Source organism: Liolophura sinensis, chromosome 8 (genome assembly GCF_032854445.1).
Source record: "Liolophura sinensis isolate JHLJ2023 chromosome 8, CUHK_Ljap_v2, whole genome shotgun sequence".
NCBI classification, from domain to species: domain Eukaryota; kingdom Metazoa; phylum Mollusca; class Polyplacophora; order Chitonida; family Chitonidae; genus Liolophura; species Liolophura sinensis.
In genome coordinates this window covers 35,520,713-35,540,790 of record NC_088302.1, presented here as the reverse complement: position 1 = coordinate 35,540,790, position 20,078 = coordinate 35,520,713, and the positions used below count along the sequence as shown (strand labels likewise).

The 20,078-nt window shown below is 37.1% G+C and overlaps 1 protein-coding gene and 1 long non-coding RNA gene across 2 annotated transcripts; one reads left to right on the top strand and one right to left on the bottom strand.

Moving 5' to 3' along the window:
- The first annotated feature begins 4,565 nt into the window (after positions 1-4,565).
- On the top strand, positions 4,566-16,324 carry LOC135474095 (probable dolichyl pyrophosphate Glc1Man9GlcNAc2 alpha-1,3-glucosyltransferase). The gene is given in 14 exon segments (XM_064754097.1): positions 4,566-4,633; positions 6,539-6,617; positions 7,073-7,266; positions 8,072-8,190; positions 8,599-8,666; positions 9,066-9,189; positions 9,802-9,843; positions 9,846-9,904; positions 10,697-10,817; positions 11,228-11,367; positions 11,959-12,098; positions 14,503-14,600; positions 15,168-15,240; positions 15,811-16,324. Coding segments are annotated over 14 exon segments (1,572 nt in total). The 3' UTR covers positions 16,058-16,324.
- A 2,505-nt stretch (positions 16,325-18,829) lies between these two features.
- LOC135473864 (uncharacterized) lies at positions 18,830-20,041 on the bottom strand. Its single transcript, XR_010444602.1, has 3 exons — positions 19,889-20,041; positions 19,285-19,335; positions 18,830-18,909 (listed from the first exon to the last, which is right to left on the bottom strand). It is a non-coding gene; the product is annotated as an uncharacterized LOC135473864 (long non-coding RNA).
- Between the last annotated feature and the right edge of the window lie 37 nt (positions 20,042-20,078).

The following is a 20,078-nucleotide window of genomic DNA, read 5'->3' as shown; positions in this document are numbered from 1 at the left end:
TCTGACAGCACTTTACAACCTTGGTTATATGCTGCATACCTACATGTGTAAAGCCTTCGAGTTCAATTTATTTTTTCCCCTGTACACATACGGCGCTATATCAGAATATGGTTTATCTATTTAAAACAATACACATCTCGTGTGTTTTGCTGCAACAGCTGTATTTGTCAGCAATGTTGAGTAAGTATGGGAAAACTATCTACGCCCGCCTAAATGTCTGTAGGGGGGCCTCCGTGGCTCAGTTGGTTAGCGCGCTAACGCAGCGTAATGACCCGGGAGCCTCTCACCAATGCGGTCGCTGTGAGCTGAAGCCCAGTTCATGCTGGCTTCCCCTCCGGCCGTACGTGGGACGGTCCTTCAGCAACCTGCGGATGGTCGTGGGTTTCCGCCGGGTTCTGCCCGTTTTCCTCCCACCATAATGTTAACGGTTTTTGTTAATCTCGACTCTCGAGTTCTCGACCCACGTGTATTAAAAGACGCGGCTCCAGAATGCGAGTGGCCGCATCAGTCTTCCATAGCTTTATGCTGTTCAAAAATATTATTCAGGTATTCTTGTCTTCCGCCATATATACAATACCGTATATACTTGGTGGAGCAAAAGTCTGGACCCATAGGCAATTTACCACATAACAATTTACAGTTTATAAAAAGTCTTCGAACTGACTTCCACTTTCCTCCAAACACTTTCTTACTCTGCAGACACATGATCTTTGCACATTTCGAAGCAGAGAGTTATTCCCTCTTATGGTTTCAATTTCTTGTGTGATATTATCTTTTAGTGCTTGTAATGTTCTTGGTTTGTTAGCATAAACAACTGATTTAAGATGTCCCCATAAGAAAAAACAGGACTCACATCCGGAATTGTTAGCTTCTCTGCCATGGGTAACAATCTGAAAGATAATAAATAAAATTAATAAAATTATACATGATATTTAAATGATCAAAATTATATTAAAAATAAATGAAAACAAATTCTACAGCAAACTGCCTGTGGTTTCAGACTTTCACTCCACCCTGTATGGAATAAAGCTCATTTATCAAATTACTATTTATAATATACTAGCCACCAGGTTAATTAATTTATTTATTTATTTATTTTATTTGGTTGCTGTTTAACGCTGTGCCCAGGAAGTATTAACCAACATGTAAATGTTGACGGTCAATTATATACGGATGTTGAAAACCAGTGTTTGGATCGAGTAAACCACCGCGTTTTACGCGATACCTGACAAAGCTCAATCCTGACTTAAAACCCCAGCTGAGCCAGAGAGGGTTCAGGTACTTGTCTAGAGTTGAATTCCAGTCCAGTACTATTCTAGTACCTAGACCCTTGTTACCTCACCTGTGCTAACAACACGTCAATCGGGTCAAGGGTCTGGCCGGGTGGACTAACGCTGTTCGAAACGCGCCTCCTCGCTAAGCTAAATCTCGCACGACGCACTGATTCTCGACGTAATCTCTTCAGAATGTTGTTGTTGTTACCTCGAAATAATTACTGATCTCATTCTCCAAGCTTAACTTGCAGCCCATCTCGGGAAGAGCAACATTCGGAAGACAACGAGATTATTCGGAAAATAGCGCGACCATGCTTACCACATTAGAGCGCCATATAGTCGACAGTTCGCGATTAAGAGGAATTGCGCGTTTCGGAACCAAATCTCGACTACATCTCGTAGTGTCGTTCGAATATCTCTGTTACTGACTTAAGATAAGTATGTGACAGAGAGCAAAAGCATGACCCTATCAGGCTGCCATATATATAGATGCATGGCTTTATTTACATGTATAACTAAAACCATCGAATATCCACAGGTGGGCTGTATTGCCAGTGAATGGCAATTGGTATACTCTGATGCCTTTTTACGGGTCTGGGAGCGAAGAGTCCTTTATGAGGGAATTTCCAAGGTGGAGAAAATTGTCACTGATTTCCCGAAGTAATTACAGCTTGAGAATAACCACGCCTATAGCATCGTTATTGTGAAGCACAATACTTAGTTCACAAAATACCTGTCAAAATTATGTTTTTTTTTTTTTTAACAGTAAAACTTTAGTGTTGTCCGTTTGCACGCTTTAGCTGTGTGAAACAAAATGGTCACATTTCCAGTTATTCGGCCAGGCCATGAGTTGCGGGTAATAACGAGCGAGACGCTAAATTTGAGAAATGTGAAAAAACATTTCCATGGGACACTCTTGTGGGAGAAACCGGAAAGATTGTTGCGTCACTCGTATCTCAGGCATTTATGGCCCTTTCACAAGAAGATACAGTATATGTACGCAGGCCTAACGACTCCTCGTTATCACATAACTGAAAAATTGTTTAGTACGGCGTTAAACCCCAAGCATACATACATACATACATATCTATGATACTGCGATGGTCATGGATGAGGCATAATAAACGAAGCCCATTGCTATGATACGTTATGCACGTGTCCGGGTGCTCGTTGTCAGGAGGGTTGTCAGGTTAATGGAGTGATACGTCGGTTTTCTTCGGACTTTATTCCCAGGTCTCTTTCCTCAGCAACTTGTCAGTACGAGCATCGCCATATTTGATTGACATAAATCAGGTTTTGAACTGTTTTCATGTAAGTTTTTGTTCATAATTGAGTTCATAATTTAAGTAAATTGTCTTCAAACAGATGTGTGACCACACGGATCAAGTTGATACAGATGTATTGATGCCCTGATTGAAACGAACTTAACACATTATGCAAACGTAATACCGCCATGCACGAGTGCAAAGCATGCGCGCTGTATATAATACCGCTACAAGGGAGAGTTCTTTGACTGCGTTCGGTGAATGCGGACAGCTAGGCGAACGTGATATGCAGAGATATCATTACACATATATTCATGCAAAGGGTTTAAATGTTCTCTCATACTGGGGACCGACGATTATAAACAATCCAATAAGACTACTGGAAAATCACCTGACGTGCACAGCCATGTAAGTCCTTGGTAGAAAGCTAGTGAAAGAAAATAAAATCACAATCGCACGGGCCACTGAATTCACGCGTGACCATTTGCCCTGCAGGTATCACACTGTCGTCGCTGCTCTGCTTTCTCTCTCCTTGATGTACGTCTTTATGATTTAAGAATACATTCACAAAAAAATATAAATAAATAAAAAAATAAAAAAATACATCTTTCACTTTCCTGTAGTGAATTAAAAGTATTTTAATGTGTTTACTCTCCCACATGCAGCCAGTTTGAAGAGACAAAAGTCAGTCGAGATGATCGCAGTCGTCGCATTTCCCTGCATAATAGCGACTCAGATGATGACATGCTTAAAACACATGCAGTGAATATAGTGACATAGGTCTATACATGTAGCTCCTTACTGGGTTACGTTGGTGGGTTACGTTACAATCCATGACACAACTGGGAATCGGCTTAACGCAGAAATGGAAATGGAATGATGGCTTTTAGGGGTGCCCTTACCTCGTGCCCGGGCAAACCAAAGTGCCTATAGTAGCCTATAAATGCACGAAGCCATTTCTGACTTGTCAAAATTTTAAACACCATTTTAGAGGTTATTTTGGGGACGCACACATGATTTGCACGACATATATTGTTGGAATTATAAGACAAGGGTCCTTAACAAAGCCGTTATTATATTCAACCAATGCACGACTGCGCTAAAGAAACGCGTATTGTCAACAAGGCCGCACAAAAAATTGGAGGAAAAATCTAGAAGTTCCCTATCCATTTAATTAAGGCCCCATATTGAACTCACGCACCTTGGGAGTTGAGCACCTTACATACTGTGTAGCGCTGAGCCGCGCCCCTCCTCCTTTGATCAGCGGATACTTTTTGGCTGGTTCCCTGCCCGTGACCTCAGTTGGCACTAATCACATTCAAGCCAAGCAGGGAACCAGAGTAGTTCCTATGCAGTATGCTCGACGTGAAATGATACCATGATGGCTTAAAAAAAAAAAAAATGTTGCTTATTAATTGTGCAAAACACTATCAATATGAGCCCACCTTATACAGTGCAAAATTTATATGTAAGCTATATACTTCATTTAATTCCAAGAGTGATAAAAATATTTAATTCAAGTCATGTACATATCCATGGGCAAATGAGATCGCATCTTTTCTCCTCGTGGAGTGCGGCAAATGATGAGAACATGATTACAGTTGGATCGGTAAGACTCCATGCTTGTTATTCATTTTCATGAATAACATAGGTCTTTACAGTGGCAAGGGCATTAAAAACTTTACTCCAATGATCTATACGAAGCTTTAGACCGAAATTATTTAGTTACTTTTGGGGGATGAAAAGTTGTTTATTGATACACAAATCGGCCATTCTAGTTTTAGAGACCTTTGAACGTCTTCATTTGTGCTTGATGTTGACTGCACTGATCAGTTAACATGTGAATTAAGAACAGATTCCATCAATATTGAATTTCACAACGCATCAATTCAATTTAGATTAGTTATTTTTCTTTTCGCTGCACAAATTGTTTGACATTGGATTTGTGAAACATGGCCGCGTTCTAACATTTCATCCGTAAAAGACGGAAATCTTCTGTGAAAGAAGGTAAGAAAGAAGCGCCAACATGGCATCGTCCGTATGGAGTGTTGCATTGGTGATGTCGTCGATAAAAGCTTTGTTAATTCCTACATAGTAAGTATTTTAGAATATATTGTGCGAAATTCCAATTCTTAGCCGTACACGGTTTGCTACGCACCTTTGCATGTTTTGTCATTCAGTTGGGACATGCTACATGCTGTCAGACTGCATCAACGTGCTTATTGAATGACCAGTTTTCGTGTGGGATAGTTAATGGGACTTTCATTCAATAGGCTGCTGCCTAAATGTATTTTCAGAATGTTGTCGAATGTTCGGGAGTTTTTGTATCTCATTTTAAAAGTGTGTGTTCCCAAGTATGGAAACCAGTGACATTTTATGTTGTGTCGTTAGCATACATTAGGCTAGGGAACACCTGTACCGATTTGTTAGGCTGTGGCACAACATGCAGTTAGATTTTGATCCAGCAAAAGTCTGATTGCCTCAGTTATTGATCGCCAATTGAAAAAATGCCAGGTAAGGAACGATACAGAGGTTCTAAGTGTGGAGAGGAAAATACCCAGCATGGGAGGGACGCTTTTAGATGTTCCAGCTTTATTGCGGTTGATGATACTTATGTGGCCATTTGCACCGTCTTGCATTTGTTGAGTATCACTCTTCTTCCATCAATTTATACAGTAACTATATAGTAACAAATAACTGTATCACACTGAAACTTCAGTTTCCTTCAAAGCTGACTGAAATTGAGTGAAATATGAGTATTGTGATAAACAACAAGCAAATAAACAAGTACATAAATAATTAGTGTACTTTGGCCATACTGGGGATATGATGTGAAATTTTCTAAAAAAATGAATGAATGTTCCATAGTAAGCAGTGAGTAAACTGATAGATGTAACCTTGTCCATTCAGTATCACACAGTCCATGATCGTTGGTGTCTTTCAAGAGATAATTAAGGTGGGTATGTGCTTGTCTGTAGCCAGGTTACACTATAGAGCATGGTGGCCCATTTCATGTCCACATGCAGTCTAGCTAGGCACAGCTGGATGGCCGACAACTTGCTCAACTAGTCCACACTTTTTCTTATCTTCCTTAGTTTAAGGTAAACTTAAAAAAGTAACTACTGGTGAATTCAAATCCATTAGTCAGTTCTACTTGCCCAGTCTTCTCCTTTCAGGGCTTTAATTTATTCATACTTTTGAGCATCCGGGTTCCTAGCAAGGACCTGGTCATAAATAACATGGAGCTGAAATCGGCAAAATGCTGATATTTGCCAATTTCTACAGATTAAAGAACTACAGGACAATGAAACTGTCATTTATGAAGGTTAGGCACATTCAGATCACTTTCCCACAAAAATTTCTTACCTAAAAGCTATAATTTTCATTACCCATGCTAAAATCTTATTCATGGCCTATCTCGCCTTGATTAAATTTGGTTTGTTTTCACCGCCAGTACTCTAGTCATGTGACGAAAGCGTGTGCTGATTATTGGCTCATTTGCAGCTGTGACATCATTTCAAAACTATGAATATTTGATGTTCCCACAGAAAAAATAAAAAAAAAATAAAAATAAGGGCAAGCAGTCTTCTATGTGCTTGAGAAAGAACTTTGTTGTGCCCAATATATGGAGACCTTACACTGGGACCTTACATCATTGTACTCTGTTTACATGCAGGCAATGGAAGAACAAATGACATCAGTTGAATGTAATGGTTTGCTGGACCAATCTGTTCGTGGTTAATACAAATACCTGCAGTAAACGATGGAAAATTTCGCCCATGACTAAGTTGCAAATTTTGTGATATTCCAAGAGTTATACTGATGCTAGGATTTTTTGAGGATTGTTTTGAGGAAAACACTGATGATATAGTACTGTCAAAATATAAGTTTCATCTCCAAAAGGAATACTTTTGTGACAACATAAGCCTTTAAAAATGCATTTGTTTATGCCAAATTTTAGGTCATTTAGCATGTGCTTACTTTTTCTGTTCCAATCAGCCGATCTACTGACTTTGAGGTGCACAGAAATTGGTTAGCAATTACTCACAGTTTACCAGTGAGCAAGTGGTATTATGAGGTAAGGTTACATAATTACAGCCTGATCTAATTCCAGAAATTGCTTGTATAGTGGAAGAATGATCACAAACATCACATGGCAAGAAACACATCTGAGTGTTTGGCCTCACCAATTTTAATTGTTGTTTTACAGGCGGAATAAAATTGTTTTCAGTGTTGGAGGAGGGTATAAATATAAAAATAAAACTCGAAAATCACCTAGTATGTGGAAAAGTGTAGACTGTCCCAGCAATTAGAGTAGACAGGCATAACTGTGTAGAACTGATACCTAACGTACGAGATGTTCCTATGCCATTATAAAGGCTCCTATTTGAAAACTCTAAGTGTTTGTTGAAGTCAACAAATCACTATATGCATCATGAAAAAAAAAGGAAAGAAATAAAATTAAAATTTTGAATTTTTTATTCATTTCTATCATTTTCTCCTTTGTATTGATGCTTTTTGTTTCTGTTTTAGTCAACCTCTGAATGGACATTGGATTACCCTCCTTTCTTTGCCTGGTTTGAATTTGTGCTGTCTCACATTGCCAAATACTTTGACCCAAAGATGTTAGTGATCACAAACTTAAGGCATTCCAGCCCACAAACAGTGCTCTTCCAAAGACTTTCCGTCATTGTGACAGACTTTTTATTTGTATACGCTGTTAAAGAGTGAGTAGCCATTCATCTAAAACTCTTTGATCATTGTTGTGTGAGGATTATCATTAATAATGCTGAAAGTTTTGTAAATTGCATTCATGAACTGTGAATATCAGTATTCTGATTGGACTTATGGTCATATAAGATTTATGTGATTGGGGTTTCAGCTATGTCAGTACACAGGAATATTGCATTTGTTTTTGTATACAAATGTATCACTGTTTGTATTATTTTATCAATTCCTCTGGAATGGGTGTTGAATGTGATATATACTTTTAGATAATTGCATCTGGGCATCTTCTATCGCAAACTCAATAGTATGAAAGTACATGTAAATGTTTGCATCCTTCTTATCTGTCAGAGGCTAGAGGTTGTATGTAACTTTTATTACAATGCTGAATTGATATTAACAGATTTGTTTCCAGATTTTCTGATGTAATAACCTGCCACATTCAGATATCAATTTGTAACATTTTGTAGTGATGCTTTATAAAAACATCTTACATGGTGGGAGAGTGGGGAGATGAGTGAGTGGGGAGGTGGGGAGTTGTTTGCGTGGGTGGTGTGTGGGAAGGTGCCTTTGAGGCTGTTTATCTGTTGCCTGTTCCACTATATTGCTCAGTTATTTGATTGGCGATTTATGCTCACAGTAAACAGTGTGATTTTCTACTTTCTGTCATTTTTCAGAAAAAGAAGGAATAATCAATACATTTATACATCCATTCGATCACCCATGATCAATTTTGTGAATATTTTATTATGTATCATTAACTGATTTTGTCTGTAAGTGTATCTTGTGCATATATTTGATTTACAGATTTTGTGAAAAATGTGTGAGAGCTAGAAGAAAAGCTGGATTGTCAGACATCTTTGAAACACCTTCTCTTGTCATGGCTGTGCTTCTTCTGGCAAATAGCGGACTTCTTATTGTTGATCGTATCCTTTATTTGTTTTTTTATATTCACATAGTTGGCGGGAAACACTTTTGTACCTTAAGCTGAAAATATATATTATTTAAGCTAAAATATATATTTACATTTTCAATAATTTGTTGGTGTGGGCCTCTTTTTCCAAGTGGTTAGCATGCTAGCTCAGAACAATGACCCAGAAGCTTCTCACTGTTGTGGTCGTTTAAGTCCAGCTCATGTAGGAAGGTCTTCCAGAAACCTGCGAATGGTCATGTGTTTCCACCAGGCCCTACCCGGTTTCCTCCCTCCATAATGCTTTCTGTGGTTGTATGAGTGAAATATTCTTGAGTACGGCGTTAAATTCCAAATAAATAAGTACATGTACATCAATTTGTACATGTTTTATGTTTTATATGTTCTTTAACTTATTCTTCAGACATTCATTTCCAGTACAATGGATTTTTGATGGGGTTTTTGTTACTGTCTGTCACCAGAATGTACGAGGTAAATCTGTTGTAGATAACACAAATAAAAGTTAATGATCCGTCCGGCAGTTTACTTTAAATTATATCAATGAATTGTTTTGTGCTGAAATTAAGCAATTTATCTGAAATGTAAACACCGACAATTGCATGTAATGTCTTAAACAAAATTAGTTTTAATATTGTAAAAAAAGCAGAGTTATGGGTTGCTCTTTGTGTTAAATTTTGACTTTTCACCTTTTGTCTTTCATTGGCTGTTCACTTAGCTGACTCAAAATCAATATAAACTTTTTGCATGATGTCAAATCTATTGCAAATCTGCACCGGGTGTTTTTTTTTTTTGATAGTTCATAAACTTTTTTTTTTTGGTAGTTCATAAATTTTATATTTTTTTTGTTCGTACATAATTTTTTTTTTGTAGGGAAGACACATTGAAGGGGCTCTTTGGTTTGCTGTGCTTCTCAACTTTAAACACATTTACCTGTACATTGCTCCTGCATACTTCATTTATCTACTCAGGTGTTACTGCTTTCAAAGTGCTCCAGGTAGGGTATACCTCATCTTACCAGACTTTTAACAAGCTATATACATATAGGTGTTCTGTTGAGTGTAATATGACATCTTACAGAATAATGTGTTATATAGGGTGTCTAGGTAGGGTATACTTTATCTTACCAGACTTTTAACAAGCTATATACATACAGGTGTTCTGCTGAGTGTAATATGACATCTTACAGAATAAAGTGTTATGTATGTGGAGTTGTCTCCCTTCTTTTGCAAAATTTTGTTGCCTTATACCTGGTGCTTAGTATTAGGCCTGATTCTTTTGTGACTCATTTACATTATACTCAAGATGATTAGTACTGATTTAAAGATGTTTGAAAATTGAATTGAGAGTTGTTTCTTTGATGAGTTATAAAATTGGTGTACCTAGTCAAGTATTAGACGTAATGGTCTACGTCTACGTCACGTGAAAGATAAGTTTTTAGTGTGATTTATGCCATTTTTAAATATTTACTTCAACACACCTATTAAAAGTACTGTGTTGGTTATGTTGGCCAATTTCAGGACGTCACAAAAAGGATGATTTTACCAGTACACAGGGAATACTGCCCTCATATGTATACAAACTCTGCAACGTTATTTTATGTTTTCAGATGGCACACTCCAATTGACAAGTTTTTCACCAACAAGATTAATCTCCTTGGTTTGGTTGTATTGTCCACCTTTGCCCTCTCTGTTGGACCTTTTGTGTACATGGTAAGAGCTGCCTGACAGCTGGTTCAATATGATAAAACTGTTTCTAGGGTTCTGATTAGGCATAGTATCCTGAGCCCTGTGGAAAGACGTTAACATAACATTAACTTACAGGGTCAGTGACACAGCAGAAATTCATATCCATCCATGCCAATGGTTGTAGGTTGGTAATCATATTCCGAAAATTAAATACCTTGCCCTTTCACGAAATATCCATTATTTTGAAGATAAATTTTTTGTAGTGTAATCAGTGCATTTTTGTACTTTTAACACTAAACGTAAGCACTGTAAGCTGAAACAGTTGTGAAAGCACGTATCCAGCAAGAACTACACAAACGCAGTAATCTCTTCCTGAAAGCTGCCAGCTGATTCACTATTAGGAGATTTATAAGAATCAGTTTGTTAATCACTCTCAGATGCACTGTTGTTTTTCACTAACTGTTATGGTGAGACAGTCATAAGCGTTTAATTGAGAGTGTATTGTACAAGACAACTTAAACGCAAATACAATCAGCTTTTAGCTGTTTTTTTGTTCAAGAAAGAATCTGCATTTGTAGTAACCTTCGTGTTCATTCTTATTAAATATTTTAGAAGGCAGTAAACAGTTGTCTGGTAGAATGGCAGCAGTCACTTCACCATCAGTAGTGTAATTGTCATCGGGATATACATGTATTTCAACTTTAATTTGACATTTTCTCCATCCCATCATATTTGCTTTTGTACGTTTTAATGAAGCACTCGTTCTACAGTTTTCAAAGTTATTTTCATTTAGACGTGTCCTTTTTTATTATCCAGGACCAGTTGCCTCAGTTATTGTCCCGTCTTTTTCCTTTCAAACGAGGGCTGTGTCATGCTTATTGGGCGCCAAATTTCTGGGCTTTGTACAATGTTGCTGATAAGGCAGCCTCTATTGTAGGTAAGCTTATGGTTTGCCTGATTTTTAAAAGCCAAGTAATGTCTAATCTCTTTTGATGAGTTTTTTATTAATTTTTTTTTTACACATTTTCTTACACTCTTTGACATTATGATCTATGGGAAAAAGATGTGTTCAAAATTGACTACCATCTGAGTTATTTTGTCCAAATATTTTACACAGTGTGAACTGCATCACTAAATACTGCACGTATATGATGTTGTTTTCTATTTCAGTATTCCAGAAATAAATAATCAGAAAGGGAAATTTCTGGATTTTTGTAGTGTTGTTTTGTTGAAGTTAAGTTGTGGAGTATGAATACATTGAGAAATTTACAAACATTACAGTTGGAGAAAACAGCGTATACAGCTTTACTGTTTAGAGCTAACCTTTCCACATACTTAACTTTGCAGGCATAAAACTGGAGCTGCTGTCCCCATCAGCTCCGGGTAATGCTACCATGACAGGGGGGCTGGTGCAAGAGTTTGATCACACCGTCCTTCCATCCATCTCTCCATTGGTCACCCTCATTGTTACTCTTCTCTCAATTTTGGTGAGTTTAAAAACCTTTCTAAGGATTGAGTACATTTCTCACTAGTTCAGCTGCAGTTTTGATTCAGAAGGTTTGTCAGTTACCTGGTTAGGGGGCAGTGGTTCACCCTGAGCATTCTGGTTCTTCATTACAACTTACATGTAACTTTGTTCAACTAGTGTCAAATAAATGGATAAGTAATTAAAAAGTCTGGAAAGTGTATTCTATGCAGAGTGCCTGGAGAAAAAAACGGAAACAAAATATTGATCTGTTCTATGAAGAGTGATGTCATCTCCTTGGTATTGCCCACTCAACGTTCAACAGCAATTTGCGCAATGTCATTTACAAATACTTTGAAGGTTGTCAGTCTCTGAACAGTTACTGACTGATAATCAATGCATTTAACGTCTCAAAGTAGCATTCTATATGCTTAAAGTCTTTTTATGTAGACAAGGACCCATTGTAGTTTTCTTTACAAGCTTGCCCTTACACAAAAAATACGAGATACAGTCTTAGCTACAGCTTTTAATCAGCCAACTATTGTTTTCATTATATTTTATAACTATTTTATCTGCCAGTACTAGCATTAAATTGTTGTTGTTTTTGTTACAGCCCAGTCTTGGGACCCTGTGGCTCTACCCTCATGGACCTCAGAGTTTTGTCAGGTGTATAGTGCTGTGTGCCTTCGGTTCCTTCATGTTTGGCTGGCACGTTCATGAAAAAGCCATCCTCCTAATCCTCATTCCTCTCAGGTTAGTGCTGGTTTTCCTCCCACTTCACAGATTAGAGCTGGTTTTCTTCGTGCTTCACAGATTAGAGCTGGTTTTCTTCGTGCTTCACAGATTAGTACTGGTTTTCCTTGTTTTTCACAGATTAGTGCTGGTTTTCCTTGTTCTTCACAGATTAGTGATGGATTTCATCGTTCTTCACAGATTAGTACTGGTTTTCCTCGTTTTCACAGATTAGTGCTGCATTAGTGTGTTTTTCCTCATTCCTCTTAGGTTAGGGTTAGTGATTCCAGTCAGGCTGGTGCTGGTTGCCCTTATTCCTCCCAGGTTATAATTCAATTAAATTAAATGTTGAGGTCTATTTTCAACAATTTCTGATATTTACCTGCCTCAGTGTTTAATACAGTTGGGCCTTTCTGCAAGGCAGTTTGCAGAACGAAGTTGGCTATTAAATCCACTCTATAATGGCGGAACACACAGATTTGTGTTGTGCATGGAAGAGAATACGACCTTCGTTACCACTCCTGCAAGTGTGAATCCATTCTTGAGTCGAAATGTTGTTGAAATCCACAGAAATATTTCCTTCTCATTTGTCAAAATAACTTTTTGCTGTCACGGCGATCCGGGTGTGCCAAAATCTCGGAACTGCGCGACAAAAGATGTAAGGGAATCAACCTAAGAAGACAAGACCATGCAACTAGTCATAAATGACAACTTTAGCGATGATTTCAGCAGTCATCATGGATGTAGAATAGAGAGAACAATTTGCTCAGTCAATAGAGCAAGAAATATGAATTCTAATGGCTTGTTCTTATCATGTGCACAACTGCTTCGTTATCCATTTTTTTTTTGTCCGTGACCTTAGATGTAATCCATATTTTGATGCACTTGATGCGTCGAGCGTCACACCGCTTTTCTGAAGAGAGTAAAGTCAACATATTATCAGGTTTTCTGCATATGTCAAATTGATTGAAACTTGCTTGAGAGATTGAAAGGACTCTCCTCTCAGTCCACACCAGAAATCTGCGTGTTCCGCCGTTTTGAGTAGATTTAACTTTGTTCCCCAGTGTGCCTTACGAAATGGACCTATCGTGTTTTTGAATTCAACAATCAAACATTAAGTGAGGTAAATATCAGAAATTGTTGAAAGTAGACCTCGACGTTTAATTTAATTGAACTACCCAGGTTAGTGCTGCTTATCCTTATTTCTCTCAGGTTAGTTTTCCACATTCTTCTCAGACTTGATAGTGCTGGTTTGTGGAGTACTCTAGGCACTCCAAAGCAACTCTTAACAGTCAAATAGATTAATGGATATGACAGATTAGTGAACATATTTAAGTTTTCCCTGAGGTATATGTAAATCTTAATGTGCCTGGGTCATACTACAGTGAACTGGATTGGATCAACTGTTTTCTAATTTCATCCGGACTAGATTGAGATATTTTTTTAGCATGTTTGATGTAAAATGTGTATATAGATCAAGGATAGTGTGGCAGCAGATTAGAGAATTCTGAGAAATCAATGTCCATATACTCATATGAGAGGCATTAATATTTGTGTCATTAAAGATAGCCTTACATAGTCCACTTTTGGAGCGGTAGATCCAGGATCAATTCTGTGTCGAGTTACACTGAAGACCTTAAAAGAGGAAGTTGTAACTTTCTCGCTTGGCATTCAGTATGAAGGGAAGAGTGCAACAACTGGTTAGTATATGGCTAGGATGGGGTGTCTTACTTGCCTTCGGTAAGGCGTCTCAGTGAAGCAGCTCTAGATAAAAGAGCGGTGGAAATCCATCCTGCAAGAAGGAGGCACATTACATGCACTTTAAGGATTCCTTTGTCGTCATATGATTGAAAAATTGTTAAGTACGACATTTAACCCCAGGTACTCACTCACTCACTCATAGTTAGATAGTTCGGATCACTCAAATGATTCAATCCGGTTTCCTCCCACAATAATACTGGCCATCGTTTTATAAGTGAAATATTCTTGAGTATGGCGTAAAACACCAATCAAATAAATAAATAAATAAATAAATCAAAGTGTTCAAGAACCACTGGGAACTCAGGCTGCCTCACCTATAAAGATAGGATGCTTCCACCCACAAACTTGACCCCCATTCCATTACCATATTGTAGATTTTAGCACGTTTTTTAAGTTCTTAAAACTAAATTCAAATTTTGGGGTCCTAGCCCAATAGTCTTGATTTTTGGTGACTGTTATGGTGTATAAATCACGTTAGACCTATACATGTACATGTAAACAGTCAGTGTGGTGCCTGAAAAGGGTACGATAGCATTGATGGACTTTCTTTGGTGATTATCAGGCCACAGTTTTTGCTTTAATTAGTGAACATTTTTTAGCTCTAAATTTACCACTCATATAATTGCATCTGTGCACTTCATGTAGCATTTTTGTTTACTTTCAGTTTACTGGTATTAGAGAAGAAGCGTGATGGGCAGGTTTTCCTGATTCTCTCAGCTGTGGGACAGTTCTCTGTCTTACCTCTTCTCTTTACTCAGTTTGGTGAGTTGTTTTTGTATATATAACAGTGAGCTGTTCATGGGCGTTACTCACCGTTGTTAGTTGTAGGTATAGTTCACTCAGTTTAGTGGGTTGTTTTTGTATATATAACAGTGAGCTGTTCATGGGTGTTACTCACCGTAGTTAGTTGTAGGTATAGTTCACTCAGTTTAGTGAGTTGTTTTTGTATATATAACAGTGAGCTGTTCATGGGCATTACTCACCGTAGTCAGGTGTGGGCATAGTTCACTCAGTTTAGTGAGAGGAGTAAATTGGTGAGATTCAAGTGAGTAGAGTGATGTCCTGTGTGTATAACATTAGCATATGATAGTAATCCTATTCTATCCACGGGTATACTTTATCTAACAACTTTTTTCTTCCCTGCTGAGTTCAAAGCTGTAAACGTTGCTAAAGATAATCATTCTTAAGATTAAAACCTGTACTTTTGGATAAGTTTCTTGTGTTATTTTATGTAACCTGCCATGAATTTTCTGGTGAAAACTGTACTGTGTGCAATAAGCCAACAGCAGTCTACAATTACCGTAATTCTATGTTATTGTTGATTTTCAGAAACACCAATAAAGCTCTGCATCTATATTATTTATATTATTTACGCATTTGCAAGTCTTGGCAAACATTATGGGTAAGTCCCAGGAATAGGAATTTTCAGCTGATAAATTATGCGGATCTCATTAAATAGATGAAAGTATGGCATCCGAATCTGATAAATAGTTAACTGTTTATTAATTATCAATTACTACATGATGTTAATCTTAATTGCTGGTTCATTTTAATTTGACTGTCCAGTACGAGCCCATACTTCATTTTTTTAACATGTCTAACTGACCTTCTTAAAACCAATACAAGAACTTGTATTGATCTGTAACTTCTCTTGGTCAGTCCACATACCAAGTTTTCAGTCAATAAAAGAAACAAGTTAAAAATTTTAGAACAGGACTAAAACAGCAACGAGTTTGTCAAAATTTATGAAACAGCCCTGGACTTTAACTTCAGCTGTAAGTCGTCATTATTCCAAGTTTCATTTCAATATGATAAACCGTTTTGATAAAAAAAAGATTGGAAACTGATTTGTGATGGAATGGTGACCAGACAGATGAGATGTAAACCTGTAGTCCACTGCTCTCTTGGTAAACAAACGAAAATGAAAACCTCATCTTATGAAATGCTCTTTAATTTTTTTGATTTTTTGTAGGTTATCATGGAGTTTTAAAAGTTTACCTTTATTAACCAGCCTGGAATCTGTTTATGTTTTGGGGCTCTTGCCACTGGAGATATACTGTGACATCATTCATGGGCTACTGGGTTTACAGCAGAGGCTTCCATTCTTACCCCTACTCTTAACCTCTGTGTACTGTGCCCTGGGGGTCATGTACTGCTGGCTCAAGTTTTATTATCTCACACTCACAGATAAAGGGTATAAAGCCGGTAAAGGGGACTGATCCTTGTGACATTTTGTTTTCAACAAACATTTTTCATCAGACGAACTCAGTGTCACACAAATCATGCAATATTCAAATTTACAATGAAATGTTACTTGTACACATTATAAATTGCGTTTTAACATTAATAGTTGACATAAATGTGTAAGAAGGAACAGAAATTGTTTACTAAATATATGTGAACAGCATATACTATTCAGTTCATGAGCAGTTATTTATTCATGTTGAGATAAATTTGATTTGATTGATTGATACAGGGGGTCTTCATGGTGGAGGGGGTTAGAACAGCAGTGCAGCGCAATGACCCAGGAGCATTTTACCAATGTGGTCACTGTGAGTTCAAGTCCAGCTCATGCTGGTTTCCACTCCAGTTATACATGGAAAGTTTCTATATGTACTTGTTCCTGACTTAATTGGTGCTCAACACTGAGAGGTTAAAAAAAGGAAATATGATTGGTTGGCCCGGTGTCAGTATAATGTGAGTGCGTGGGGTGTCATGTCTGGTGTCTTTGGCATTATACTTCAGTGGCGGCACGGACTTGCTCTGTCACAGGAAGACATTATATATACACACACCTAATGACTCTTCGTCATTATATGACTGAAAAATTGTTAAGAACGACATAAAACCCCAAGCATTCATTCATAGCAACTTTTGCTTAGTTACACCAATCACTAGGCCCCCACCCCTTATACGCACATGTATTGAGAACTGACTCCCCTACTTCATGAACAGTCATTCTGATCAATAAATAAAACGTTACACTGGCACAGAACAAGGAATAATTTTCAGTAATCACATCTATTTATTGGAGTCACATACCTGTAAGCAAGGGGTAAACTCGCATGGAAATATTGGATTGCATGATTTCTTTCACGCCCAGGTACAACACTGTGGTGCATGTCATTACAACATATCCAGGCCTACACACTTTAATATATAAATGCATGAATCAATTAGCAACAACATAAATCTGTTTTAAATCAAGTTTGCTAATAACTTTCCAATCCTCAGTCACCTTAAGAATAACCTTAAGAATTGTGTGTGAAAAATGTAAGTATAATACACATTTCATAATAAATGCACATGTATAGTAAGACAGTGAAAAAAATATAAAAAAAAAGAACAGCCCTTGACCACATTCTTTTGAAAGACCAGTCTGATACTCACAATGTAAGATTTTTAACAGTCAAATGCTTGAATGACTTAATAGCTTTCATTAAAAAATTAGCAAAATTTGTTTTGAGTTTTTCTCATAGGTCAAGGGATTACTTGGTTTGCCTGCTGCCTCTAAATTGCTGGGATGTTCTCAGGTATTAGTTTCATTGATGACATAGAAAAATGCAGGAAGATCATTGGTTCTTAATGGTAATTTGTTACAGCTGAAATGTTTAACACCGTTCACATCCTATACAACAACTACATGTACGATACTTGAACAAATACAGTTTCTATGACAACAATTATCACACAAGCAGCAAGATGCCACTGGACAGCATATATGTATAAAGAAAAACAACAAGCACCTGAATGAAAACATTGGCACAATAAAAATTCAATGCAAATAATTAATCATAAACTGTAGATACATGTGTGTATATAATAATATGCACATTGTATTAAGATGAGCAACATTTGGCAACATGTAAAAGATGTCATTTCTCAACTGGGTGAATGTTTCATTTGTGGGTTTAAATCATGTTCTGCAGTTTCAACTTCATCGTACATTTTTTACTAATGTTTAAGATTTGATTTGATTTGGGTTTGAACCAGTGACCTTTGAGTCAATAAATTGAACATAATTACATTTATCCCATATTTTAGCTAAACATAATAAATATAATCAACATATTTTAGCCGGTCATGTGAAGAACACCTCAAGAACATGAAAAATATTGATGGTTTTGCCTTAGTCTCCCAACTGTGAAAATTAAGAACAAGGGCATTTGAACCAACTTATGTTGGGGAAAACAATGAGAATACCACTAGACTAACACATAATTCCCACTGCACTTGCTGTGTACAGAGTCAGTACATTCTACCCTGTTACAATAATATTGCTGAGCAAGCACAGTCAAAAAAAATGCTTGTTTTAACTCCATAAAATAAGAAAAACAACTGTAAAACTACAAAGCCAAATTGGTTTCGTTTAAAAACATCGAATAGAGATCATAAGTTTAAATAGATATAAATCAATACATGTAGCATATAAATTAGATTATTTATTACAATATAACGCCCTATATATAAGAGTTCTATGAGCCACAGTGGAATGAAATATTTTAAAAGAAGTAAACAACCTTTTGATCTTGTAATGGACATGTTGTAACTTGTTAGAGTCCCCCGCCCCACCCCCACACCAAAATGTACACATAAAACACATAAAATGTCTAATTTCAAAATTAAGATATACTGATACTAATTAACCTGTTAACCTGAGAAAAATTCATTAAATAAATAAGTAAATACATTTAAAAGATATATCTAACATACATGTAGATAAAGCTACAGCTTCTTACTGATTACAAGTCATCATTTGTTTTCCTTGAATATGTGTTAAATTGCTACATTTCCATTCACACATGCAGCTTACACATGTTCACAAACGAGACCATTAAATAAGACTCAGGCTTGTGGTTATAATTAGTCACATTAGTGGGGATAAATCTCAAGGGCAGTTTTGGCACTCATTGGTCCAACCGCTGATCATGTGATATGTCATGTTTGGCAAAAAAAGAATTCATCCAATCCGTGGCACTTTGGTCACATGTCCATCTCCATCAATGCAGAGTCTAACCCTTTCTGGCTGGTAATCCACCTTGATTGTCGTGTTCTCAGGCACAACCTGAATCTGGAATAGCAAGTTAATTATCCATATACACATATGTGATGCGCTGAATTTGAACCATGTAACAGGGAAATGGTAGCCTACTAGGGAAATAAATGCTGCCCTTAATTAAGAAGTTGTATTTATTTATCTGTTTTATGCCATACTAAGAATATTTCACTCTTACAACTCTGGCCAAGATTAAAATAAAAGGATCATGCTAACTGATTTATGCTATTACTAATTTGATGAAGACTGCACTCTTGCTATTTGATCAGGGCACTTTCATGAATATTTTGTCAAATTTATGGCAGAAGTCCACTATTTGATCAGGGCACTTTCATGATTATTTTGTCATATTTATGGCAGAACTCCACGCTGCTGACACTGATTACTTACAGAAATATTTGGGTAGAGTTTTCGAATAACGGCTTCAGACTCTTGCCACGTCTGAAAATGAAGTGCACAAGTTTGTATTGATATCTTTACAAAAGCACTGGGAAAACACAACACCTATACAATATTGCTTTATTGACTGATGTGTTTAAGAATGTTTCACTTAAATCACTGCAGTCAGGTTTATGGTTTATGGATGGGCTGCTGGAAGTAAACCACGCAATGATCTTTAGGCTAAACAACCATGTTATATTTGTTTATTTATTTGATTGAAGTATTACAACATAGTAGAATACCGTATTTCACTTACATGACAGTGGTCACCAGCATTTTGGAGGAAGGAAACCATATTAAAGCGTATGTAAAACTAATAATGTATACTGGTATACACTGCACAACATAATTTGAGCGATGTTTAATTAAAATTCGTAAGTGTGACCAGATTTTTCCGAATATAAGGACCTATTCATATATACATACATACATGTATATATAGCCAGTAAGCGTTACTTAAAGATTAAATGAAGTTACACTGAAACAGATGCCGTAAGTCATGATGCCTGATATCTGATGGTAAATGTGTTGTTGTTGTTAATTGATAACATACCTTTCCCAGAAGCTCTGGCCATTCACTGTCATTCATTTGCGCCTGGCGATACGCCATCTTATCTCTGCGGAATTTGAACATGTTGCGCACCAGAAGTGTCCACAAACCAGAGGAAAATGTCTGTCGCTGGCGCACGATCTTCGTAGTGCAATAAATCAGTGCTGCGAGCTGTCAAATGATGATGAGCAGG